This window comes from Xenopus tropicalis, chromosome 6 (genome assembly GCF_000004195.4).
Source record: "Xenopus tropicalis strain Nigerian chromosome 6, UCB_Xtro_10.0, whole genome shotgun sequence".
Classification (NCBI taxonomy): domain Eukaryota; kingdom Metazoa; phylum Chordata; class Amphibia; order Anura; family Pipidae; genus Xenopus; species Xenopus tropicalis.
In genome coordinates, this window is record NC_030682.2 from 9,626,581 (window position 1) to 9,654,492 (window position 27,912).

At 45.6% G+C, this 27,912-nt stretch overlaps 1 protein-coding gene across 21 annotated transcripts in view; it reads left to right on the forward strand.

Moving 5' to 3' along the window:
* Positions 1-1,741: 1,741 nt before the first annotated feature.
* obscn (obscurin, cytoskeletal calmodulin and titin-interacting RhoGEF) overlaps positions 1,742-27,912 on the forward strand; it is a 241,276-nt gene continuing 215,105 nt past the window's right edge. For 18 of the 21 annotated variants that reach the window (XM_031903695.1, XM_031903696.1, XM_031903701.1 and 15 more), the window contains exons 1-4: positions 1,742-2,079; positions 17,597-18,731; positions 26,439-26,708; positions 27,585-27,845. In XM_031903695.1, coding sequence (XP_031759555.1) covers positions 17,606-18,731; positions 26,439-26,708; positions 27,585-27,845 — 1,657 coding nt within the window. In that variant the 5' untranslated portion in view covers positions 1,742-2,079; positions 17,597-17,605. The remainder of the gene's footprint in view (positions 2,080-17,596; positions 18,732-26,438; positions 26,709-27,584; positions 27,846-27,912) is intronic. The other 3 variants (XM_031903713.1, XM_031903715.1, XM_031903714.1) reach the window with 2 other exon arrangements.

A 27,912-nucleotide genomic window follows, 5' to 3' on the forward strand; every position in this document is an offset into this window, starting at 1 on the left:
TTTCTTTTCAGCCAGCTGCAGGTTAAGCAATTCAAACTCATTGGTTGCCATGGGTTACTGCCCAGGTGCAAATTTTTTCCAGCATGTATAAATGACCCTGGTGTTTGATATGATTGGGGCAATGGTAAATAAGTTCTCATTCCCCCAACTGGCCAATGGGATGCATTTCCCCTAATTGCTATAGGGTTGTTAGAGGGCAATGGCGAATGTAACACCCCTGGGTGACAGAGGCGGGCTGGGTGCCGGCACTGGGAGCAAGGAAAACACACGCACCGCCTGCCCCTGTCAATCACAGGGATCCTTGGAGTGTCCATGTAGAATGCACTGTTTGTTTAGCCAGAAGCGTTAACAGCGTCATTAATGGCTCATAGTTAGACTTTATTGCACCCCCCCCCTCCCGGCTGTAGCATTGGTATCCCCCACACTAGGTAGGGACCCATTACCCTGTCTGCAGGGAGGGCTGGGGAATTCTGAAGGGGCTGGAATAGGCTGTGCTGTATATATACAGCTGGGGCAAGTAGTATGGCTGCTCCCACCCATGTGTGTAAATACAGATATACAAGGGACAAGTGATACCGCCATACTGGGCTGTCTGTGGTAAACATTAAATAAACCCAATAGGGCTGTTCTGCCCCAATAAGGGGTAATTATATCTTAGTTGGGATCAAGTACAGGTACTGTTTTATTATTACAGAGAAAAGGGAATCATTTAACCATTAAATAAACCCAATAGGGCTGTTCTGCCCCAATAAGGGGTAATTATATCTTAGTTGGGATCAAGTACAGATACTGTTTTATTATTACAGAGAAAAGGGAATCATTTAACCATTAAATAAACCCAATAGGGCTGTTCTGCCCCAATAAGGGGTAATTATATCTTAGTTGGGATCAAGTACAGGTACTGTTTTATTATTACAGAGAAAAGGGAATCATTTAACCATTAAATAAACCCAATAGGGCTGTTCTGCCCCCAATAAGGGGTAATTATATCTTAGTTGGGATCAAGTACAAGGTACTGTTATATTATTACAGAGAAAAGGGAATCATTTAACCATTAAATAAACCCAATAGGGCTGTTCTGCCCCCAATAAGGGGTAATTATATCTTAGTTGGGATCAAGTACAAGGTACTGTTATATTATTACAGAGAAAAGGGAATCATTTAACCATTAAATAAACCCAATAGGGCTGTTCTGCCCCCAATAAGGGGTAATTATATCTTAGTTGGGATCAAGGACAAGGTACTGTTATATTATTACAGAGAAAAAGAAAATCATTTTTTAAAAATGTAATTAATTGATTAAAATAGACTTTTGGAACTTTCTGGATACCGGGTTTCTGGATAATGGATCCCCTACCTGTACTGTATTATGGAATCTATATGGCAGCTCTTATCCAGATGTGTAAATGTGTATAGTTGAGCCAGTATTGTATATATCAATTAAAAAAAAAATTGTTCAATAGAAATGTCAGTACTTTTTGGGATACATTTTCCAAATTTCCTCCAAACACGGAAGAAAAAGCTTCTTTGCCAAACAATAGTAAATAGGCCCCCTAGTGCGGCGAGCCCAGGCCCCCCAGCCATTCTGCCCAAGCCCCTCACTGTACCCAACGCCTGTCTGTAGCCCCAGTGCATCTGTGCCCTCTCCCCACCCCTTCCCCCAGCCCTTTATCTAATGAAATGCTATCTGCACAGTAAGTGACACCCAGGCTATTTTGGACTTGGAGCAGAGCAAAAGCCCCAGGAAGACACCGGCCCACCTCCCACCCATGCAGGCTCCCATCAGCAGGGCTGGCACAGCAGTATCCTTCATCTGACTTTCTTTCCCTCTGGGGCTGGAGAGGAACACAAGGAGATTGCGGGAGGGGGGATCAGTCTAAAACTACAAGCGTCCTCTCCCTGCACCCCCAAACCTGGAGCAAACCAAGTGGGTCTGTACAAAATCCTGGATCTACTGCGCTTTCTGGGAAACATTGAGATTTATCTGAATATCTAAGGCTCCCCATGTACGGAGGGGCCCGGACGCAGCTGTTCCACAGGCAAACAGAAGGCTGAAAACTTCTCAACAACAAAAGAGAGGTACTGGGAGCTACTGGGAGATACTGGGAGACCCTTCGGTTTCTACTGGGTGCCCACAACTTGTGGTTAGGGGGTGCTGAGGGGTTTGGTGTAGTGATTATGGACTGCAGAGTTTGGGTGCTTGGATTTAGTAGTTGGAGAGGGCAGAGCTTGTGGCATAGTATAGGGGCAATGGGGGTATAGGTTGGGGTACAGGGGCAATGGGTGGATTTAGTAGTTGGAGGGGGCAGAGCTTGTGGCATAGTGGTTGGGGGTATAGGGGCAATGGTTGGATTTAGTAGTTGGAGGGGCAGAGCTTGTGGCATAGTGGTTGGGGGTATAGGGGCAATGGTTGGATTTAGTAGTTGGAGGGGCAGAGCTTGTGGCATAGTGGTTGGGGGTATAGGGGCAATGGGTGGATTTAGTAGTTGGAGGGGGCAGAACTTGTGGCATAGTGGTTGGGGGTATAGGGGCAATGGTTGGATTTAGTAGTTCGAGGGGGCAGAACTTGTGGCATAGTGGTTGGGGGTATAGGGGCAATGGGTGGATTTAGTAGTTGGAGGGGGCAGAGCTTGTGGCATAGTGGTTGGGGGTATAGGGGCAATGGGTGGATTTAGTAGTTGGAGGGGGCAGAGCTTGTGGCATAGTGGTTGGGGGTATAGGGGCAATGGGTGGATTTAGTAGTTGGAGGGGCAGAGCTTGTGGCATAGTGGTTGGGGGTATAGGGGCAATGGTTGGATTTAGTAGTTGGAGGGGGCAGAGCTTGTGGCATAGTGGTTGGGGGTATAGGGGCAATGGGTGGATTTAGTAGTTGGAGGGGCAGAGCTTGTGGCATAGTGGTTGGGGGTATAGGGGCAATGGGTGGATTTAGTAGTTGGAGGGGCAGAGCTTGTGGCATAGTGGTTGGGGGTATAGGGGCAATGGTTGGATTTAGTAGTTGGAGGGGCAGAGCTTGTGGCATAGTGGTTGGGAGTATAGGGGCAATGGGTGGATTTAGTAGTTGGAGGGGGCAGAGCATTTGGGCTAGCGCTGTAGATGCAGAGCTTCTGGAATACTTGGATTTACTTTGGACACAGATAATGGTACCTATATCGGGTTTGAGGGTTCTGCTCCAATGGAGGACCATCAGTCATCCCCACAGCAATGATAGGTATACACCCAGCTCATATAAATGCAAATATAGCCAATCACAAGCAGTTTACTATGTTCGCTGTGGACAAGGAGCCGGCCCTCAAGTTGTTGCAGAACTACAAATCCCAGAACCCCCTGTCCACTGATCTGGGAGCTGTAGTCCTGGAATTGCACAGCAGGCCTTACCTTGCCTTATATTATTATAATTAGAACTTTAATTATACATTGTTGCCCCTACATAATATAAAGAATCTATTTCTGCTGATGCAACATAAAAATATTAAATCCACAGGCTGAATTAGTAATTTTGTTTGAATGCATGCTGCAGACTGCACTGGTCCCTGGTGTTCTAATTAGCCATGCAACATGTAGAGTGTGTATATGATCTGTTTTATTGGGGGGCAGAGGTACCTCTAGGCCGGCGCTGGGGGGACAAGGAAGGGACACATTTATCTGCTTCTTATTAAACGCATATTAATATTTCATTCTCCCCGAATCCCCGGGGCAGGGGGGGGGGGGATGTAGTTGTGCAGCTTTTGTTATTGAGTGTTGCAGTAGGTGGGCCACTCTGGGCTGCCAAACTGTGAGCCCTCAGCCCTGCGCTTCTACAAATGGCCATGCCGCAGAGATGGAGGCAGACAGCTGGGACTATTTTGGGAGAGCCGACTCACAGGGCAGCTCTGTTAACTCTCCGCTCCCTGACAACTGACAAATCCGTCACTCTGGAAGGATTTTTGGGAATTCTCACTTGGCCACTTCTGGATCTGTGTATTAACCCTGCTCGTGCCAGCCACCATCACCACTGAGAAATGTCACACCTATCCAGCCTTTAATATATCCCTTTAACAAAGCAAGTATTTCTGCTGGTATCCAGGGAAGGGTTGCATGACAACTTACAGATATGGGTTAGGGCAAGATGGAGACATTAGGGTGCCAAGGAGACAGTAGGGCAAGATGGAGACAGTAGGGCAAGATGGGGACAGTAGGGCAAGGTGGAGACATTAGGGTGCCCGGGGGCAGCAGAAACCCTAAAATATATATATATATATATATATAAATACCCCGCTGTGTAGCCCCGGGGGCAGCCATTCCTGCACTGGTACAGCTGGGGTGTTTGCTACAGAAACCCTACTATAGTTTATATAAATACCCCGCTGTGTAGCCCCGGGGGCAGCCATTCCTGCACTGGTACAGCTGGGGTGTTTGCTACAGAAACCCTACTATAGTTTATATAAATACCCCGCTGTGTAGCCCCGGGGGCAGCCATTCCTGCACTGGTACAGCTGGGGTGTTTGCTACAGAAACCCTACTATAGTTTATATAAATACCCCGCTGTGTAGCCCCGGGGGCAGCCATTCCTGCACTGGTACAGCTGGGGTGTTTGCTACAGAAACCCTACTATAGTTTATATAAATACCCCGCTGTGTAGCCCCGGGGGCAGCCATTCCTGCACTGGTACAGCTGGGGTCCCTTGCTACAGAAACCCTACTATAGTTTATATAAATACCCCGCTGTGTAGCCCCGGGGGCAGCCATTCCTGCACTGGTACAGCTGGGGTGTTTGCTACAGAAACCCTACTATAGTTTATATAAATACCCCGCTGTGTAGCCCCGGGGGCAGCCATTCCTGCACTGGTACAGCTGGGGTGTTTGCTACAGAAACCCTACTATAGTTTATATAAATACCCCGCTGTGTAGCCCCGGGGGCAGCCATTCCTGCACTGGTACAGCTGGGGTGTTTGCTACAGAAACCCTACTATAGTTTATATAAATACCCCGCTGTGTAGCCCCGGGGGCAGCCATTCCTGCACTGGTACAGCTGGGGTGTTTGCTACAGAAACCCTACTATAGTTTATATAAATACCCCGCTGTGTAGCCCCGGGGGCAGCCGTTCCTGTACTGGTACAGCTGGGGTGTTTGCTACAGAAACCCTACTATAGTTTATATAAATACCCCGCTGTGTAGCCCCGGGGGCAGCTGTTCCTGCACCGGTACAGCTGGGGTCCCTTGCTACAGAAACCCTACTATAGTTTATATAAATACCCCGCTGTGTAGCCCCGGGGGCAGCCATTCCTGCACTGGTACAGCTGGGGTCCCTTGCTACAGAAACCCTACTATAGTTTATATAAATACCCCGCTGTGTAGCCCCGGGGGCAGCCATTCCTGCACTGGTACAGCTGGGGTGTTTGCTACAGAAACCCTACTATAGTTTATATAAATACCCGCTGTGTAGCCCCGGGGGCAGCCATTCCTGCACTGGTACAGCTGGGGTCCCTTGCTACAGAAACCCTACTATAGTTTATATAAATACCCCGCTGTGTAGCCCCGGGGGCAGCCATTCCTGCACTGGTACAGCTGGGGTGTTTGCTACAGAAACCCTACTATAGTTTATATAAATACCCCGCTGTGTAGCCCCGGGGGCAGCCATTCCTGCCACTGGTACAACTGGGGTGTTTGCTACAGAAACCCTACTATAGTTTATATAAATACCCCGCTGTGTAGCCCCGGGGGCAGCCATTCCTGCGCCGGTACAGCTGGGGTGTTTGCTACAGAAACCCTACTATAGTTTATATAAATACCCCGCTGTGTAGCCCCGGGGGCAGCCATTCCTGCACTGGTACAGCTGGGGTCCCTTGCTACAGAAACCCAACTATAGTTTATATAAATACCCCGCTGTGTAGCCCCGGGGGCAGCCATTCCTGCACCGGTACAGCTGGGGTGTTTGCTACAGAAACCCTACTATAGTTTATATAAATACCGTGCTGTGTAGCCCCGGGGGCAGCCATTCCTGCACCGGTACAGCTGGGGTGTTTGCTACAGAAACCCTACTATAGTTTATATAAATACCCCGCTGTGTAGCCCCGGGGGCAGCCATTCCTGCACTGGTACAGCTGGGGTGTTTGCTACAGAAACCCTACTATAGTTTATATAAATACCCCGCTGTGTAGCCCCAGGGGCAGCCATTCCTGCACCGGTACAGCTGGGGTGTTTGCTACAGAAACCCTACTATAGTTTATATAAATACCCCGCTGTGTAGCCCCGGGGGCAGCCATTCCTGCACTGGTACAGCTGGGGTGTTTGCTACAGAAACCCTACTATAGTTTATATAAATACCCCGCTGTGTAGCCCCAGGGGCAGCCATTCCTGCACCGGTACAGCTGGGGTGTTTGCTACAGAAACCCTACTATAGTTTATATAAATACCCCGCTGTGTAGCCCCGGGGGCAGCCATTCCTGCACTGGTACAGCTGGGGTGTTTGCTACAGAAACCCTACTATAGTTTGTATAAATACCCCGCTGTGTAGCCCCGGGGGCAGCCATTCCTGCACCGGTACAGCTGGGGTGTTTGCTACAGAAACCCTACTATAGTTTATATAAATACCCCGCTGTGTAGCCCCGGGGGCAGCCGTTCCTGCACCGGTACAGCTGGGGTGTTTGCTACAGAAACCCTACTATAGTTTATATAAATACCCCGCTGTGTAGCCGTTCCTGCACTGGTACAGCTGGGGTGTTTGCTACAGAAACCCTACTATAGTTTATATAAATACCGCGCTGTGTAGCCCCGGGGGCAGCCATTCCTGCACTGGTACAGCTGGGGTGTTTGCTACAGAAACCCTACTATAGTTTATATAAATACCCCGCTGTGTAGCCCCGGGGGCAGCCATTCCTGCACTGGTACAGCTGGGGTGTTTGCTACAGAAACCCTACTATAGTTTATATAAATACCCCGCTGTGTAGCCCCGGGGGCAGCCGTTCCTGCACTGGTACAGCTGGGGTGTTTGCTACAGAAACCCTACTATAGTTTATATAAATACCCCGCTGTGTAGCCCCGGGGGCAGCCATTCCTGCACTGGTACAGCTGGGGTGTTTGCTACAGAAACCCTACTATAGTTTATATAAATACCCCCGCTGTGTAGCCCCGGGGGCAGCCATTCCTGCACTGGTACAGCTGGGGTGTTTGCTACAGAAACCCTACTATAGTTTATATAAATACCCCGCTGTGTAGCCCCGGGGGCAGCCGTTCCTGCACTGGTACAGCTGGGGTGTTTGCTACAGAAACCCTACTATAGTTTATATAAATACCCCACTGTGTAGCCCCAGGGGCAGCTGTTCCTGCACTGGTACAGCTGGGGTGTTTGCTACAGAAACCCTACTATAGTTTATATAAATACCCCGCTGTGTAGCCCCGGGGGCAGCCATTCCTGCACTGGTACAGCTGGGGTGTTTGCTACAGAAACCCTACTATAGTTTATATAAATACCCCCGCTGTGTAGCCCCGGGGGCAGCCGTTCCTGCACTGGTACAGCTGGGGTGTTTGCTACAGAAACCCTACTATAGTTTATATAAATACCCCGCTGTGTAGCCCCGGGGGCAGCCATTCCTGCACCGGTACAGCTGGGGTGTTTGCTACAGAAACCCTACTATAGTTTATATAAATACCCCGCTGTGTAGCCCCGGGGGCAGCCATTCCTGCACTGGTACAGCTGGGGTCCCTTGCTACAGAAACCCTACTATAGTTTATATAAATACCCCGCTGTGTAGCCCCGGGGGCAGCCATTCCTGCACTGGTACAGCTGGGGTGTTTGCTACAGAAACCCTACTATAGTTTATATAAATACCCCGCTGTGTAGCCCCGGGGGCAGCCATTCCTGCACTGGTACAGCTGGGGTGTTTGCTACAGAAACCCTACTATAGTTTATATAAATACCCCGCTGTGTAGCCCCGGGGGCAGCCATTCCTGCACTGGTACAGCTGGGGTGTTTGCTACAGAAACCCTACTATAGTTTATATAAATACCCCGCTGTGTAGCCCTGGGGGCAGCCGTTCCTGCACTGGTACAGCTGGGGTGTTTGCTACAGAAACCCTACTATAGTTTATATAAATACCCCGCTGTGTAGCCCCGGGGGCAGCCATTCCTGCACTGGTACAGCTGGGGTGTTTGCTACAGAAACCCTACTATAGTTTATATAAATACCCCGCTGTGTAGCCCCGGGGGCAGCCATTCCTGCACTGGTACAGCTGGGGTCCCTTGCTACAGAAACCCTACTATAGTTTATATAAATACCCCGCTGTGTAGCCCCGGGGGCAGCCATTCCTGCACCGGTACAGCTGGGGTGTTTGCTACAGAAACCCTACTATAGTTTATATAATACCCCGCTGTGTAGCCCCGGGGGCAGCCATTCCTGCACCGGTACAGCTGGGGTGTTTGCTACAGAAACCCTACTATAGTTTATATAAATACCCCGCTGTGTAGCCATGGGGGCAGCCATTCCTGCACTGGTACAGCTGGGGTCCCTTGCTACAGAAACCCTACTATAGTTTATATAAATACCCCGCTGTGTAGCCCCGGGGGCAGCCATTCCTGCACCGGTACAGCTGGGGTGTTTGCTACAGAAACCCTACTATAGTTTATATAAATACCCCGCTGTGTAGCCCCGGGGGCAGCCATTCCTGCACCGGTACAGCTGGGGTGTTTGCTACAGAAACCCTACTATAGTTTATATAAATACCCCGCTGTGTAGCCCCGGGGGCAGCCATTCCTGCACTGGTACAGCTGGGGTGTTTGCTACAGAAACCCTACTATAGTTTATATAAATACCCCGCTGTGTAGCCCCGGGGGCAGCCATTCCTGCACTGGTATAGCTGGGGTGTTTGCTACAGAAACCCTACTATAGTTTATATAAATACCCCGCTGTGTAGCCCGGGGGCAGCCATTCCTGCACTGGTACAGCTGGGGTGTTTGCTACAGAAACCCTACTATAGTTTATATAAATACCCCGCTGTGTAGCCCCGGGGGCAGCCATTCCTGCACCGGTACAGCTGGGGTGTTTGCTACAGAAACCCTACTATAGTTTATATAAATACCCCGCTGTGTAGCCCCGGGGGCAGCCGTTCCTGCACCGGTACAGCTGGGGTGTTTGCTACAGAAACCCTACTATAGTTTATATAAATACCCCGCTGTGTAGCCGTTCCTGCACTGGTACAGCTGGGGTGTTTGCTACAGAAACCCTACTATAGTTTATATAAATACCCCGCTGTGTAGCCCCGGGGGCAGCCATTCCTGCACTGGTACAGCTGGGGTGTTTGCTACAGAAACCCTACTATAGTTTATATAAATACCCCGCTGTGTAGCCCCGGGGGCAGCCGTTCCTGCACTGGTACAGCTGGGGTGTTTGCTACAGAAACCCTACTATAGTTTATATAAATACCCCGCTGTGTAGCCCCGGGGGCAGCCATTCCTGCACTGGTACAGCTGGGGTGTTTGCTACAGAAACCCTACTATAGTTTTTATAAATACCCCGCTGTGTAGCTCCGGGGGCAGCCGTTCCTGCACTGGTACAGCTGGGGTGTTTGCTACAGAAACCCTACTATAGTTTATATAAATACCCCGCTGTGTAGCCCCGGGGGCAGCCATTCCTGCACTGGTACAGCTGGGGTGTTTGCTACAGAAACCCTACTATAGTTTATATAAATACCCCGCTGTGTAGCCCCGGGGGCAGCCATTCCTGCACGGTACAGCTGGGGTGTTTGCTACAGAAACCCTACTATAGTTTATATAAATACCCTGCTGTGTAGCCCGGGGGCAGCCATTCCTGCACTGGTACAGCTGGGGTTTTTGCTACAGTAACACTACTATAGTTTATATAAATACCCCGCTGTGTAGCCCCGGGGGCAGCCATTCCTGCACTGGTACAGCTGGGGTGTTTGCTACAGAAACCCTACTATAGTTTATATAAATACCCCTCTGTGTAGCCCCGGGGGCAGCCGTTCCTGCACTGGTACAGCTGGGGTGTTTGCTACAGAAACCCTACTATAGTTTATATAAATACCCCGCTGTGTAGCCCCGGGGGCAGCCATTCCTGCACCGGTACAGCTGGGGTGTTTGCTACAGAAACCCTACTATAGTTTATATAAATACCCCGCTGTGTAGCCCCGGGGGCAGCCATTCCTGCACCGGTACAGCTGGGGTGTTTGCTACAGAAACCCTACTATAGTTTATATAAATACCCCGCTGTGTAGCCCCGGGGGCAGCCATTCCTGCACCGGTACAGCTGGGGTGTTTGCTACAGAAACCCTACTATAGTTTATATAAATACCCCGCTGTGTAGCCCCGGGGGCAGCCATTCCTGCACTGGTACAGCTGGGGTGTTTGCTACAGAAACCCTACTATAGTTTATATAAATACCCCCGCTGTGTAGCCCCGGGGGCAGCCGTTCCTGCACCGGTACAGCTGGGGTGTTTGCTACAGAAACCCTACTATAGTTTATATAAATACCCCGCTGTGTAGCCCCGGGGGCAGCCGTTCCTGCACCGGTACAGCTGGGGTGTTTGCTACAGAAACCCTACTATAGTTTATATAAATACCCCGCTGTGTAGCCCCGGGGGCAGCCATTCCTGCACCGGTACAGCTGGGGTGTTTGCTACAGAAACCCTACTATAGTTTATATAAATACCCCGCTGTGTAGCCCCGGGGGCAGCCATTCCTGCACTGGTACAGCTGGGGTGTTTGCTACAGAAACCCTACTATAGTTTATATAAATACCCCCGCTGTGTAGCCCCCGGGGGCAGCCATTCCTGCACTGGTACAGCTGGAGTGTTTGCTACAGAAACCCTACTATAGTTTATATAAATACCCCGCTGTGTAGCCCCGGGGGCAGCCATTCCTGCACTGGTACAGCTGGGGTGTTTGCTACAGAAACCCTACTATAGTTTATATAAATACCCCGCTGTGTAGCCCCGGGGGCAGCCATTCCTGCACTGGTACAGCTGGGGTGTTTGCTACAGAAACCCTACTATAGTTTATATAAATACCCCGCTGTGTAGCCCCGGGGGCAGCCATTCCTGCACTGGTACAGCTGGAGTGTTTGCTACAGAAACCCTACTATAGTTTATATAAATACCCCGCTGTGTAGCCCCGGGGGCAGCCATTCCTGCACTGGTACAGCTGGGGTGTTTGCTACAGAAACCCTACTATAGTTTATATAAATACCCCGCTGTGTAGCCCCGGGGGCAGCCATTCCTGCACTGGTACAGCTGGGGTGTTTGCTACAGAAACCCTACTATAGTTTATATAAATACCCCGCTGTGTAGCCCCGGGGGCAGCCATTCCTGCACTGGTACAGCTGGGGTGTTTGCTACAGAAACCCTACTATAGTTTATATAAATACCCCGCTGTGTAGCCCCGGGGGCAGCCATTCCTGCACTGGTACAGCTGGGGTGTTTGCTACAGAAACCCTACTATAGTTTATATAAATACCCCACTGTGTAGCCCCTAAGGGTTAATAGTTTATATCATATTTGAATTAAGTGCTCTATTAAAGAATCTCCCCAAACTGGAATATATATATCAGTAAATATTGCCCTTTTACATCCTTTCCCTTGAGCCGCCATTTAGTGATGGGCTGTGTGCTCCCTCAGAGATCAGCTGACAGGAAGTGATGCAGCTCTAACTGTAACAGGAAGTAGTGTGGGAGCAAAAGAAAAGAACTCTGCCCATTCATTGGCTGATGTTCTATTTAGGATTACCCAAAAAAGTATATTTTTACAGTAATGGTTTATTTCAATGAAGCAGGGTTTTACATATGAGCTGTTTATACAATATATTTTCATAGAGACCCACATTGTTTGGGGGTAAGGTTTTCATTTGTTCAGTTGTCTGGGCCTTTTGCCAAAAGTGTTTTTAACTAAATGGCAGGGCAATATCTGTGTATAAATGGCACATTGGCTGATGAGGGAAGAATTCCATTTATTCAGGCCTATTTTACATTACATTAGTTATAATATTTAGGATAATGATTTCTGTGCCTCTTTGTCATTATAGATATCAATGTATGGGATTCCAGTGCCCATATCAATATCTATATATACATATACTGGTATTGCTATGCATTGCATATAAGGATATTGATGTTATATGTACAGGTATGGGATTCGTTATCCAGAAACCCAATATCCAGAAAGCTCCAAATTACCGAAAGTCTGTCTCCCATAGACTCCATTTTAATTAAATAATTCAGATTTTTAAAATTGATTTCCTTTTTCTCTGTAAAAATACAACAGTGCTTTGTATTTGATCCCAACTAAGATATAATTACCCCTTATTGGGGGCAGAACAGCCCTATTGGGTTTATGTAATGGTTAAATGATTCCATTTTCTCTGTAATAATAAAACAGTACCTGTACTTGATCCCAACTAAGATATAATTACCCCTTATTGGGGCAGAACAGCCCTATTGGGTTTATTTAATGGTTAAATGATTCCCTTTTCTCTGTAATAATAAAACAGTACCTGTACTTGATCCCAACTAAGATATAATTACCCCTTATTGGGGCAGAACAGCCCTATTGGGTTTATTTAATGGTTAAATGATTCCCTTTTCTCTGTAATAATAAAACAGTACCTGTACTTGATCCCAACTAAGATACAATTACCCCTTATTGGGGGCAGAACAGCCCTATTGGGTTTATTTAATGGTTAAATGATTCCCTTTTCTCTGTAATAATAAAACAGTACCTGTACTTGATCCCAACTAAGATACAATTACCCCTTATTGGGGGCAGAACAGCCCTATTGGGTTTATTTAATGGTTAAATGATTCCCTTTTCTCTGTAATAATAAAACAGTACCTGTACCTGATCCCAACTAAGATATAATTACCCCTTATTGGGGCAGAACAGCCCTATTGGGTTTATTTCATGGTTAAATGATTCCCTTTTCTCTGTAATAATAAAACAGTACCTGTACTTGATCCCAACTAAGATATAATTACCCCTTATTGGGGGCAGAACAGCCCTATTGGGTTTATTTCATGGTTAAATGATTCCCTTTTCTCTGTAATAATAAAACAGTACCTGTACTTGATCCCAACTAAGATATAATTACCCCTTATTGGGGGCAGAACAGCCCTATTGGGTTTATTTCATGGTTAAATGATTCCCTTTTCTCTGTAATAATAAAACAGTACCTGTACTTGATCCCAACTAAGATATAATTACCCCTTATTGGGGGCAGAACAGTCCTATTGGGTTTATTTCATGGTTAAATGATTCCCTTTTCTCTGTAATAATAAAACAGTACCTGTACTTGATCCCAACTAAGATATAATTACCCCTTATTGGGGGCAGAACAGTCCTATTGGGTTTATTTCATGGTTAAATGATTCCCTTTTCTCTGTAATAATAAAACAGTACCTGTACTTGATCCCAACTAAGATATAATTACCCCTTATTGGGGGCAGAACAGTCCTATTGGGTTTATTTCATGGTTAAATGATTCCCTTTTCTCTGTAATAATAAAACAGTACCTGTACTTGATCCCAACTAAGATATAGCGCCGTGTGTCTTCACCATGACAGTGTCAGTCTCTATTCCCAGGTTTGGGGGAATATAATGTCTAGGTTTATTTTCAGACACAAATATTGATCTGGAATCTGATATGGGAAAGGCAATTTAAGTTAAACACAGACTGATGAGTTCCTGTAATTAGCAGCTTCAAGTCACCATCCCATGGGAGCTCTCTAACTAAGGCACGTGGGAGCCTTAACCCTGAAGGGGGTACATTGTGTGCATTCAGCTTGATTAGTCACTTAACGTAACAGGGCGTCCTTATCTTTAAAGCAAGACAAAGCTTAAAGGAGAACTAAAGGTTTATAAAACTATGGCACATAGGGATTCCCCTGTACTAAGCACAATTCAGCAGGAACAGCCCCCTAAGTTTGCTCATAGCCTGTACAGAGAGATACCATAAAACTATGGCACATAGGGATTCCCCTGTACTAAGCACAATTCAGCAGGAACAGCCCCCTAAGTATGCTCATAGCCTGTACAGAGAGATACCATAAAACTATGGCACATAGGGATTCCCCTGTACTAAGCACAATTCAGCAGGAACAGCCCCCTAAGTTTGCTCATAGCCAGTACAGAGAGATACCATAAAACTATGGCACATAGGGATTCCCCTGTACTAAGCACAATTCAGCAGGAACAGCCCCCTAAGTTTGCTCATAGCCTGTACAGAGAGATACCATAAAACTATGGCACATAGGGATTCCCCTGTACTAAGCACAATTCAGCAGGAACAGCCCCCTAAGTTTGCTCATAGCCTGTACAGAGAGATACCATAAAACTATGGCACATAGGGATTCCCCTGTACTAAGCACAATTCAGCAGGAACAGCCCCCTAAGTTTGCTCATAGCCTGTACAAAGAGATACCATAAAACTATGGCACATAGGGATTCCCCTGTACTAAGCACAATTCAGCAGGAACAGCCCCCTAAGTTTGCTCATAGCCTGTACAGAGAGATCCCACAGAATTATCCCAGCATAGGGTTGCCCATGTACTAAGCAATGTATAGTATCTCAGTAAGGTCGGTGCAACAGACAGATTTTTCCCTGCTCAGCGATTGCCATGTCGACTCCTTTATGTCAATGTTCAGTGTCAGTGACGTGAGTGTAGGAGAATTAGTGGGACAGTACATGTGGCCTGTGCAGCTCAGCATTGCTGGGAGATTAAGCAGGCTATTTTGGTGACAGGATTTGTACAGAATTTCCTTTCTGAGATGAGGAGTTGTGTCCGAATTAAATGGCCAGTGACAGATCCCACTCTGGCACTCTGAACTTCAAGTGTCCTACACCGGTTTCAAGGTGGGGCACGAGGGGGGGTTGTTTGGAGCATTAGTACCCGACAGCTCTCACCAACACCTTTGCCCGCATACAGGCTTCCTCGTGGGCACGGCGTGCCCATTTTCCTTTTCTTCTGCCAGTAACAGGGGTTCTTTCCATTTTCTTTTGTGTGAGTGATAGCAGATTCCCCCCAGGGAGCTCCCACCTATTTTAGGTTATTTACTGTCCAAGTTTTTTTTACATAGGGAAGTCAGCTGTTTAGCAAGGTCACCAAATGAGTTGGTCTTTGTCCCAGTTGGTTCTCAAGTCTTGTGCTAAATTGAGCTGAACCAATTAATCAGCTTGGGCGCTGGTTGGCTCCCTTGGAGTGCGGATCAATTCATGGAGGATCATACGCACTGCCCAAACCTGCAATGGGATTGTCCAACCTTCCTCCAAAACTACTGTATATACTCGAGTATAAGCCTAGTTTTTCAGCACCCAAAATGTGCTGAAAAGAGTCACCCTCGGCTTATACTCGAGTCGGGTGCCATGGGTCCCTCTAGACTAGCACCCTCTGTCCTTTGTGTGCAAATTAGGCCACCTACAACCAGACCCTCCAGTGCCCTGGCCTAGGCTCCCACTAGCAATACTTATTTCCCCTTACATCCCTCCGGGGCCGGGTTTGCTGCCAGTTTGCCAATGTGCAATGAGCGTGGGGTAGTACTCATATTGTTTTTGTTGACCCTCTTCTCCGCTTACAGAGCTAGTTTACTGTTTTTCTTTGAAATAAATATTGAATAACATATACCCCACTGATGCCTCAATTAATCTAATTTTATTGGTATTTATTTTGATTATTAAAACTTAGCAGTAGCTGCTGCATTTCCCACCCTAGGCTTATACTCGAGTCAATACGTTTTTCCAGTTTTCTTAGGTAAAATTAGGCTTATATTTGGATCGGCTTATACTCGAGTATATACGGTATCTGAATGATCAGATATTGTTTCAGTATCCAAAACCTTTACTTAGGGGCACATTTACTTATCCACAAACGCTCCGACCGTTCGCTCAATTGGTCCAATCGTATTTTCCGCAACTTTTTTTTTCGACGCTTGCACAACTTTTTCGTATTTTTAGCGCGCAAACAGCGGATCGGTTTTGCTGCTGTTTACAATCCTTCAGGTACGAAAATTTTGTGACTTTCGGATCGGCAATACGATATTATCGTGACTAATACACTTTTTTCGGAAGCATTTTTGTGATATTAGCGATCTTCCGAAATTTTCGTTTCCAATATGAATTTTTCCCATTCGGGATTCGAACTCGTGTTTTGATAAATGTGCCCCTTAGTGTATAAAGTATGTATGTAACTATGAAAGCAGGGTCGGACTGGGCCGTTGGGACACCAGGAAAAATGCTGGTGGGCCCCGGCGGCCCAGACCCAACCCTTGCAGGCGCTACCCCTGCCTGACCGCTCCCCCCCTGACGCGTTAAATTTATGCGCTCGGGGGAGGATGTCGGGTGGGGGGCCCAGCGAGGGGAGTTAGGGGGGTTAGGTGACGCGGCTGGCGGGGGCACCTGCAGGGCCCCTGAGATGGGAGCCCCGGTGGGCCCTTCACCCGCCAGCCCGACCCTGTATGTAAGTCTAGCTAATAATCAGCTGTATGTATTCCATAGCAGTAATCCAAGTAACATTCCATTCGGTGGCGAGGGTCACTGCCTTCCGTAATCAGATAGTGGTTGAATACCAGACTGGATAAGAAAAGAACAGTGTAAGATAAGAAAGTTAAGTAAGTCTAAAAACAAAAACACAGCCACACCGGGCCCCACAACAAAAGCATTTTAGGGCTTCTAAAAATTCAGGGCCTGTTTGGACCTATATTTATCAGTCAGAGCCCTACTGGATGCTCTATTTCCATTTCCATTACCCAGCAGCCTCAGGCTTTGCTTCAACAATTATTACACCTTTAATCAGGGACTTGACCCCACATTTCCAAGCAAAGACAGCTTTGCTTTCCCTTTCCATCAAAACAGGTCTACCTGAATTTCCGAATCTCAGATTTGAGGCAATGGGTAGTGATCCTTCCAGTATTGGAATGTCCTTGGACATCTTTCCAGTATTAGAATGCATTGTGGGATGTGTCAAGTTACTGTTACACCTTGTATCTTTCCCCCTGTGCTATGAGCCTTGTTTGCCTGATCCACAGGTCACACCTTATTCTACCAATGACCCTCCATTTTCCCAAGTCAAGTCAAGTCATCCTTTGCCATTTAATCAGGTCAACCCTGGCCAAAATGGGATATTCATTGTTTGCCTGATCCAGACAGGTCACACCTTATTCTACCAATGACCCTCCATTTTCCAAGTCAAGTCAAGTCATCCTTTGCCATTTAATCAGGTCAACCCTGGCCAAAATGGGATATTCATCCAATAGCAAGGCTATAGGTGATGATCTTTCCAGTACTGGAATGTCCTTGGACATCTTTCCAGTATTAGAATGCATTGTGGGATGTGTCAAATTACTGGTATACCTTGTATATTTCCCCCTGTGATATAAGCCTTGTTTGCCTGATCCAGACAGGTCACACCTTATTCTACCAATGACCCTATATTTTCCCAGTCAAGTCAGTCATCCTTTGCCATTAAAACAGGTCAACCCTGGCCAAAATGGGATATTCATCCAATAGCAAGGCTATAGGTGATGATCCTTCCAATACTGGAATACCCATGGATATTTCATAAGCCTTTTCCTAAGAATAATCAGGGAAATATTTAACGTCATCTCTTTTTGTTCTCATTTCAGAATCCCAAAATGGATTACAGTTCGTTTAGCGGGGTGCCACGGTTCCTCACCAGGCCCAAGGCCTTTATGATGTCTGTGGGGAAAGATTCCACCCTGAGCTGCCAGATTATGGGAAACCCAAATCCCGCCGTCACGTGGGAGAAGGATAAACTCCCAATCAAATCCGAAGGTCGGTTCAAAATGATAGAAGATGGCAACCTGTATCGACTCACTATTTACGACCTGCGGTTTGAAGACAGTGGCCAGTACATCTGTAGGGCGATCAACACCATTGGTGAAGCCTTTGCAGCCGTGACCATCAAAGTAGGGGATGAAAAGGAAGGCACAGTGGCAGAATGCTCACCTTTCTTTATTTTGAAACCAATCACCTCAAAGATTAACCTAGGAGAAGATGCCACATTTCAGTGCAGGGTCCAAGGCTATCCCACACCCACAGTGAAGTGGGAAAAGGATGGGAAAGCTCTTGGCAAAAGTTTTGACTCAAACCGCATTCGGATTATAGATAGTGGAGAATGCAGCTCTTTAAAGATACACTGTATAAGGTTTTCAGACAGTGGGACATATTTATGTCGGGCGGAGAACCCTATTGGCCAAGCTACGGCTTCCGCATCACTGTTGATTGACTCTTTTTCAAACAGCACGACTGCTCTGGAACCTACCTATGCCAAAACGACTTCGCTGTTATCCCACCTTCAGAAACGAAGGGAAGAAATGAGGAAATCAGACACGTCGATCATTGGTACCGTTGACTCCAATGCCTCATCGTATGGAGCGTCGGATCCATTATCCAGCCTGGGCTTTAGCTTGAGTCTTGACTACGAAAGAGCCGCCTCTCTCACACCCAAAATGAGTCGCGATGGAACATTTGGTGTTCTTACTCGTACTTGCACGGTGACTGAGGGGAAGCACGCCAAAATGAGTTGCTATGTAACTGGGGAACCCAAACCTGAAATTGTCTGGAAGAAGGACGGCGACATTATTGCAGAGGGACGGAGGCATGTCATTTATGAGGATGAGCAAGAGAACTTTGTATTGAAAATTTTATTCTGCAAGCAAATCGACAATGGATTGTATACATGCACAGCCTCTAATCTGGCGGGACAGACCTACAGCTCGGTGCTTGTTATAGTAAATGGTAAGGACTATGGGAAATACTCTGCATGTGGAAAAATGTCGTTGTATTTTTGCTTTTGGCTACCTATTTCAAAAGGCCAATAGTGGATAGTTAATCACTAGCAGTTTATTGTTTACTGTATATACTCGAGTATAAGCCTAGTTTTTCAGCACCCAAAATGTGCTGAAAAAGTCCGCCTCGGCTTATACTCGAGTCGGGTGCCATGGGTCACTCCATACTAGCACCCGCTGTCTTTGGTGAGCAAATTAGGCCACCCGCAACCAGACCCTCCAGTGCCCTGGCCCTCTCCCAAATTCATCTTCATCTACCATCCTCACTTGTCCCACATTGCACTTTATATAACTCTTTGTGTTTTAGCTTGGTTGCTGATTGAGCTAAGGGGGTAGTACTCTTAAGGTATCATTGTTGATACCATATTGTTTTTGTTGACCCTCTTCTTCACTTACAGAGCTAGTTTATGGTTTTTCTTTGAAATAAATATTTAAAAACCTATACCCCACTGATGCCTCATTTAATGTAATTTTATTGGTATTTATTTTGATTATTGAAACTTAGCAGTAGCGGCTGCATTTCCCACCCTAGGCTTATACTCGAGTCAATACGTTTTTCCAGTTTTTTTAGGTAAAATTAGTTACCTTGGCTTATATTCAGATTGGCTTATACTTGAGTATATACGGTATTTTATTTAGTTAATGTTCTGTTTTTGAGATTCTCAACCTAACTGCTGACTGCTGATTGGTTGCTACAGGATAATTCACTATAGTAAAACATTGTGTAAGACTGTGGACTATGAACTGTATTATAAATGTCAGTGGAACTTGTCACGTCAAAAACGTGTGAGACTAAATTCTGTGGGTTTGAATATATTGTATTGCTGATCTTTCTGTTGAGACCTTTGCTTATGTGCCGTTTGTCTCAACATTCCTTCTTGGTAGCTGGGGTCAATGTCCACATTTACATTTACCTGCTTACTAGGGTTAGACAAAACAACTCAACAAAAAAAACATCCAGTTGCAAGTCAAACTAGACTGGCATTGCCAGTATTTTCCAAACTATGTGGCTTGGAGCAGTAGCTGTAGGGCCCAGACCGAAGAACAGGTGAGGGCTTAGTTGTGGTTAGAAGGATCTTTGTCAGTTCTGAGAGTGTTAGATATTCTGGGAAGTATAGCTACATTGTTTTCATATGTCTGTAACTTTTGTTATGAGCTCAGGGAGGCCATGACCAAATGTTGGATATCACAAGGGGACCTATAATTGAAAAAACCTGAGAACCTATGGTCTATATCATGCTAAGTGCATATTAAAGTAACATAGTAATTGTTGAAAAAGGGTGGAAAAAAGACACACTTCCTTCAAGTTCAACCATAATGCCTATATATAACCTGCCCAACTGCTAGTTGATCCAGAGGAAGGCGAAAACCCCATCTGAAGCCTCTCTAATTTGCCACAGAGGGGAAAAAATTCCTTCCTGACTCCAAGATGGCAATCGGGCCAGTCCTTGGATCAGCTTATACTAAGAGCTATCTCCCATAACGCTGTATTCCCTCACTTGCTAAGAATCCACCCAACCGCGTCTTGTACCTATATAATGTATCAGCCAGCACCACTGATTCGGGGAGAGAATTCCACAACTTCACAGCTCTCACTGTAACAAACCCTTTCCCAATATTTAGACAGAACCCCCTATCTTCTAATCGGAGTGGGTGCCCTTGTGTTGGTTGGAAGGACCTACTGGTAAATAAAGCATTAGAGAGGTTATTATATGATCCCCTTATATATTTATACATAGTTATCATGTCACCTCTTAAGCGCCTCTTCCCCAGTGTAAACAAACCCAACTTGGCCAGTCTTTCCCCATAACTGAGACTTCCCATACCCTTTACCAGCTTAGTTGCCCTTCTCTGGACCCTCTCTAACTCAATAATATCCTGTTTGAGCACTGGAGACCAGAACTGCATGGCATCTTCTAGATGGGGCCTTACCAGCACTCTGTATAGTAATAACCCCCTCCTCCTGCGAAACTATGTCCCTTTTAATACAACTCAAACCCCTGTTTGCCCTTGCAGCTGCTGCCTGGCATTGCTTGCTACAGCCAAGTTTATTATCTACAAGGACTCCAAGGTCCTTCTCCATTATGGATTTGCCTAGTGCAGTCCCATTAAGGGTATAAGTGGCTGCATATTGTAACATCCCAGGTGCATGACCTTACATTTATCCACATTAAATCTCATCTGCCACTTAGCCGCCCAGATTGCCAGTTGGTAAAGATCGTGCAGAGTTTTGTGCCATCTGCAAACACTGATACAAACTTATAATCCCCTCCCCTAATGAACAAGTTAAATAAAATTGGACCCAAAACAGAACCCTGAGGGACCCCACTGAGAACCTTACTCCAAATAGAGAATGTTCCATTAACAACCCCCCTCTGTACCCGATCCTGTAGCCACTTTCCTATCCCAGTGCAAACAGCTTCACTAAGACCAACAGACCTTAGTTTAGAAAGCAAGGAAGGTTGTTTGGTTCCATGATTTTGACATTACTTCACCAGATTTTTAGCTTCTTTATATGATTAGATGTACTTCAAAGTATGAAGGTACTTATGTCATGTAAACATAATGAATGTGGGGCCTATAACTACAATGGGTAATGAAATATTGCCTGATATACCTAGTATAAATAAATCTAAATCAACTGGACTTGTTAAGTAAGTCCAGTTGCTTTAGATTTATTTATACTAGATATACCATGACCTGGCTGAATGAAAATCTTCATAGTCATTGGCTGATATGTCTTCCCAGCATACACTTACCATTTGCATTTCATACACTTGAAAGCCTCCTGCAAGGCCCAAGTATGTGAGATACAGATGCTGACATTCCAGCCACAGTCCATTAAGCACTTTAGGTCTAAACTATGTGGTTGCAAAACCTTCACAGTGCTTCTTGTGCACAATGGAGAAGACCAGAGCCCAACCGTAGCTAAAATACCCATTCTAGTGATAGCAATACACTAATGGGGCAATATTTTCCAGACCCCTGATTAACATGACGGCACTATAATCTCCACTTTGCAGACCAGAGTTAGTGAAATGCTTGTTTTCTATCACTTGGTATATCTGTACTTCAGTCACTTGATATACTTGGTAGATGTCTATCAAGTAATACTCTATGTACATTCCACTCCGTCAGGCCGTCCAGCTCCCAAACTGCCTTTTGTTTATAAATAGAATGGAATGAGTCAGTCATTTGGTTATACTTAGATTGTTTAAATGTCTTTTTCCACTCCCACCGCTTTCCACCAGCTTGGCTGACTCACAGCAATGGACCTTCTCTGAATACAAGCACAGAAGCCAAAAGTGTTTATTATCATTTTGGGATTTTTCTTCAAAAATTATGGGATAGCAGCAAGTTTAGAGATTGCTCCTTCTGTAGCCAGTTGGCGATTAATGAATAACGTTTTTCGTCGTCCTACGTAGGATGATCTGGTTCAAACAGAGAGGGTGTTGGGTACTTTTCTGTGCAACCTGCATCATCATCATTTTTTTAAATCATGGCATCACTTTTACAACAACATCTTAAGTCGAAACTCATGCAAAAAGTTCCTGGGGGTACCAAATATGAGCTGTGATTGGCTAATGGTAGCCCCTATGTGGACGGCAGCCTACAGGTGGTTCTATTTGGCAGTAATCAAGAGAAACTCATGCAAAAAGTTCCTGGGGGTACCAAATATGAGCTGTGATTGGCTAATGGTAGCCCCTATGTGGACGGCAGCCTACAGGTGGTTCTATTTGGCAGTAATCAAGAGAAACTCATGCAAAAAGTTCCTGGGGGTACCAAATATGAGCTGTGATTGGCTAATGGTAGTCCCTATGTGGACAGGCAGCCTACAGGAGGTTCTATTTGGAAGTAATCATGGTTTTTATACAATTAAAACTTGCTTTGAGGCCATTGGGAGCAACATTAAAGGGGGTAATGGGCAACGTGTTTCTTGCAAGTCACTGGTTGGGGACCACTGTCATAGAGTGACCAACTCTGAACAATTTTTTAGGTGGTCTTAATAATTTTTATTGTATTCTTTTTAATTAATAGCCTTCCAGTTCTGTCTCTTTGAAATTCTAAACCCGAGAGTTGCAGAAAAAGACATGAAGATTATCAAAATCAATTGCAAAAAAATTGATTGCTTAACGAACGAGGCTTAGGGGCAGATTTACTAATCCACGAACAGTCCGAAGGCGTCCGAATGCGTTTTTTTGTAATGATCGGTATTTTTGCGACCTTTTCGTCGCCGTCGTGACTTTTTCGTATGTTCCGCGACTTTTTCGTCGCCGGTGCGACTTTTTGGTATATATTCCGCGACTTTTTCGTTGCCGTCGTGAAAAAATCGGATTGGTTTTTCCGCCGTTTACAATTGCGACGGTGACGGAATAGTTGCGCAAAATACTATAAAATCGCGGCGGCGATGAAAAAGTCGCAACAAATACGAAAAAGTCGCGACAGCGACGAAAAGACGGCAACATTTTCGTTTCCAATGCAAATTTTTGCCATTCAGGATTCTAATTTGTGCTTTGGTAAATCTGCCCCTTAGTCTACATTTATATAGACTATAATTTTCCTATCTGCATTACCCCCCCCCTCTCTCTCATCTGAGTCTGTGCAAAAACCCAGTCTAGAGGGCAGAGGGTTTATGTCCACTTAAATAGTGTCTGATTACTTTAACCTTTGTATTGACGCCAGTATCTGTAAAGCTTCCCTCTCTGGCTCCGGCCCATAAATCTTCCGAGCCTGATGACACCAATACATGTTGTATTTACGTGCATGTTCCCTGTGGATGTGAATAGCGATGAGTGAATTTTTTCCCCAGGCATGGATTTGCAGCCAATTTCCGTATTTCGGCATTGGCGAATTGTTTCGTGAAAAGTTGCTGCGGAAAAATTTGTTGCACGTCAAAAAAAGTAGTGGTTGTGTCAAATTGGGTGCGGTTGTGTCAAAATGGGCGCAGTTCCGTCAAAAATGGGATGTCATTTTTGGAATTTTATGCCGAAGCGAAACGTGACAGATTCACTCGTCACTAGCAATGAATAAAGAGCTTAAGGTGGCCATACACTTTGCAATCCTTTGGCAAAGTCACCAAATGAGTGGATTTTCTCCCGATATGCCCACCTATAGGTCCCCATACACGGGCCGATTCTAGCTGCCGATATCGGTCCCTTAGAGCTTAGACAGATTCGGCAGCTAATCAGCCCATGTATGGGCACTACAGACGGGCCTGCCCGACCAATATCTGGCCTGAAATTGGGCAGATCTCGATCAGGCAGGTTAGAAAATCTAGTCGGATCGGGGACCACATTGGCTCGTTGATGCAGTCCCCAGACCGACTTTTCCTATACCCGCTGTTATAATTTGATTGTTTGGCCCCAGGGCCAAACAATCGAATTAGCCTAAATTCCCCCAATATCACCCACCCTTAGGTGGGGATATCGGGAGAAGATCCGCTCGCTTGGCGACATCACCAAGTGAGCGGATCTTAAGGTGTATCAGGCTAATTCAATCGTTTGGCCCTAGGGCTATAATGCAGATCGTAGACCACATCATTGAGTGGGTGCAGTCCCTAATCTGTGGGGAAAATTAAACCTGCCCAGTTTTAGGACAAATGTTGTCTATACAGGGGCAGATAAGCTGCCGAAGGACCTGAAACACTAGCTGAAATCTGCCCCTGTATGGCCACCGTTAGTGAGTTGAGTTTCTGTTGGTTCTTGTTGTGTTGTGACACTCTGAGGTGTGGAAAAACCATTAAACATATGGCTGTAAGGTTGCTTAGAATCGTTTTTCATGCTGAAAAATGTGTGAACCCATGGGAAGGTCTTGCTTGCACGAAATTATTCTTGAAACATTTTTGAGTGACAATATATTATTGCCAATAGCAGCAAATACCCCAAAGTTAAAATCATTGCAAAAAATGGTGACAAATCTGGGCCACCTGTCGTTGCCACATGTGCCCCCAATAGGAAACTTTCCATTTACTGGTATTCGGAGCAGTATCAGAGGGGGGAGAGCCAGGGGGTGGTGGTATGTATGTATATCTTTATTTATAAAGTGCTACTTATGTACAGTAGAATACATTAATACAAACAGGGGGTTATTAAGATAATAATAGATAAAGTGGTGACAATATGCCCCATGTCCTAATGTACTGAGACCTGTTTTCCGCCTGTTCAGGTCAGTTACCCTTTACCCTCCTTTACTGTAGCTCATTAGTTTTGCCAAATTAGTATTTAGAAGCAGCAAGTCCTCTCTTACAGTTCTGAAGTGAGTGCTTTGTTGGTGAAATGGTTGTTTCCCTTGGACTACAGCAGTTATCTGTTTCAGAGTACTTTGATAATTATTAAATAAAATATCTTAAAAGCCTGGACTATATGAAAATGAAGCTGAGGGCCGCTAGCTGGACATGGCTCTTGAATCGTACAGCCCTGAACTAGATCATGTATTGTTGTATGCTGGGTTGAACTTGATGGACTCTGGTCTTTTTTCAACCCTATGTAATTATGTAACTATGTTATACCCACCAATACACAGTTTCAGCTCCATGATTGCTAAACAGTTTGCAATGTTTGTAGTACTGAAGGGTTGCCTTGATCAAAAAATAAGTTAAACTTTGCAAGTCCCGGTCTTGTCTTCATATTGTTGCTCTTAGTTTTGCTTTGGTGTAGTACAATCCAAGGCTGGACAAGACCCTAACAAAAAAGTCGTCATTCCTATTTTTGTCCTCGCTGTCATGCAACACAATCTTAGTCATAAAGGCTTATTTACTAACACTGCTTCTAACTTGTAGCAGTTGCCAATAACAACCAATCCTGTCTTTGCTTTCAGTTTCCAGTTTAGCAGACTGTCGAAACCTAATTGGAGATGCTACTGACTACAGTAGAATGGTCTAGAACAGGGATCCCCAACCTTTTTTACCCTTGAGACATATTTAAATGAAAAAAGTGTTAGGGAGCAACGCAAGCATGAAAATGGTTCCTGATGGTGCCAATAAGAGGTATAATTTGCCACTTAATACCCCCTATGTGGACTGGCAGCCTATAGAAGGCTCTGTTTGTCGTTATACTTTGATTTTATGCAATCAAAACTTGGCTTCTTACCAAAAATTAAAAAATGAGCACCTAATTTGAGGCCACTGGGAGCAACATCCAGGGGGTTGGTGAGCAACATGTTGCTCACGAGCCACTGGTTGGGAAATACTGGTATAGAAGCTGATTTGCTATTCCGTTGTTTTCTTTTTGAATTCGTCTTGCTAAGACATTCCCAGTTTTGGTCTTGACTCAAACTGGGCTCCTTCAGAATTACACTTGCACCCCTTGAGTCCTAGAGATTACTTGGTGGTCCAAAATCACACCTAGAAATTTCTTCATGTAGAAATGGAGGATTAGCTGAGAGCCTGGAGCACAAACTGCCCTACATTTGACATGCAATTCCAAGTCTTTTGCTAATAAACATACAAACATACAATAAACATACAAGTGCTTAGCATATAAAGAAACAAAATGCTGTGCAATATGTACGGGAAATCAGCTTCATCCATTACTTATGTAGCCATAAAAACTCCATATTCAATAGTCTTTCCTATTATACATTCTTTTGAACCCTCAATGTGTAAAGAACGTGGCACTGTACCACCCTAACTTCATTTTTTTTCTCCTTGTTTTACAAGAACCTAGAATACCTTTCAGAACAAAACTTAGAGATCTGGAGGTCAGAGAGAAGGAATCGGCCACCTTCCAATGCGAGGTTCCAAGCGTCATCACGGAATCTTCCTGGTACAAGGAGGAAACCCAGATACAGCAAAGTTCCAAGTACAACATTGAGGAAGAGGGAATGGTCAGAAAGCTCACCATACAGAATGTCACCGCTGATGACGATGCCGTGTATATCTGTGAAATGAAGGAAGGGAGCAGGACTATCGCTGAGCTCTCTGTTCAAGGTATGTAGTAGGGATACACCGAACCCAGTTTTTCTTGTTCGGACAAACCCCCAAATCCAAAACACGCAGCGAAAAAGTTTATGTGGGGACATTTAGGGGAGATTCAGGGAGATTAGTCGCCTGCGACAAGAGAGATTTGTTGCGGGCGACTAATGGCTAGAATGTAAATCGCCGGTGGGATGGCATACGTGGCGCCGTGATTTCCCGAAATCACGGAAGTTGCCTTGAGAGAAAACTTCCGCTATTTTGGGAAATCGCAGCACCGCGTATGCCATCCCACCGGCTATTTACATTCCAGCCGGTGGGATGGCATTTCGGGGAGATTAGTCGCCCGCGACAAGAGAGATTTGTGATTTATGTGGTGACATTTAGGGCCGTGACAGACGGGGAGATTCGGGGAGATTAATCTCCCCGAAATGCCATCCCACCGGCTATAATGTAAATCACCGATGGGATGGCATACACGGCGCAGCGATTTCAGGAAATCGCGGCGCCGCGTATGCCATCCCACTGATGAATTACATTCTAGCCGGTCAACTAATCTCCCGTCTATCACAGCCGTACCCTTTCAAATCCGAATTAGCGAATCCGAACGCTGCTGAAAAAGGCCGAATCCTGGCCCAATACCGAACCGAATCCTGGATCCGGTGCATCCCTAGTACGTAGGCCAGGGCTGACATAATTTTTTAGACTCCCAGCATCCCCAGAACTTACATGGTCCCACCTACAAAAACACCTACAAAAAATATACTGGGGTATATGAATGGTTTTATACATTGCACAATGGTCCTTGACTCAAGAGGATTCCATACTCCCTATAGGAATCAGCTCTATTCAGACCAGAATACTTTAAAATATTTTATTTTTCCCTGAAAGGTAACATCATTAAAAAGCTTCCAAGAAGGACAGCGGTACCAATCACTGACACGGCCATGTTCTGCGTGGAGCTGGAAAATGAATGTCAAAAATTTAAATGGTTGAACAACGGCGAAGAAATAAAACCCGGAGGACGGATTTCCATCACTTCCTTTGGCAAACAGCACACCATGACCATCCGAGAATGCCAGAATAGTGATGCCGGAGAGATTTCCTTCATAGCAGATGAGTGTAGAACGTCCACCAAGTTCACCGTCACCTGTAAGTAGTCATAAGTGGCACTCAGATACATTTTGTATTTAGGTACTATTGGCAAGATGGAGGGGGA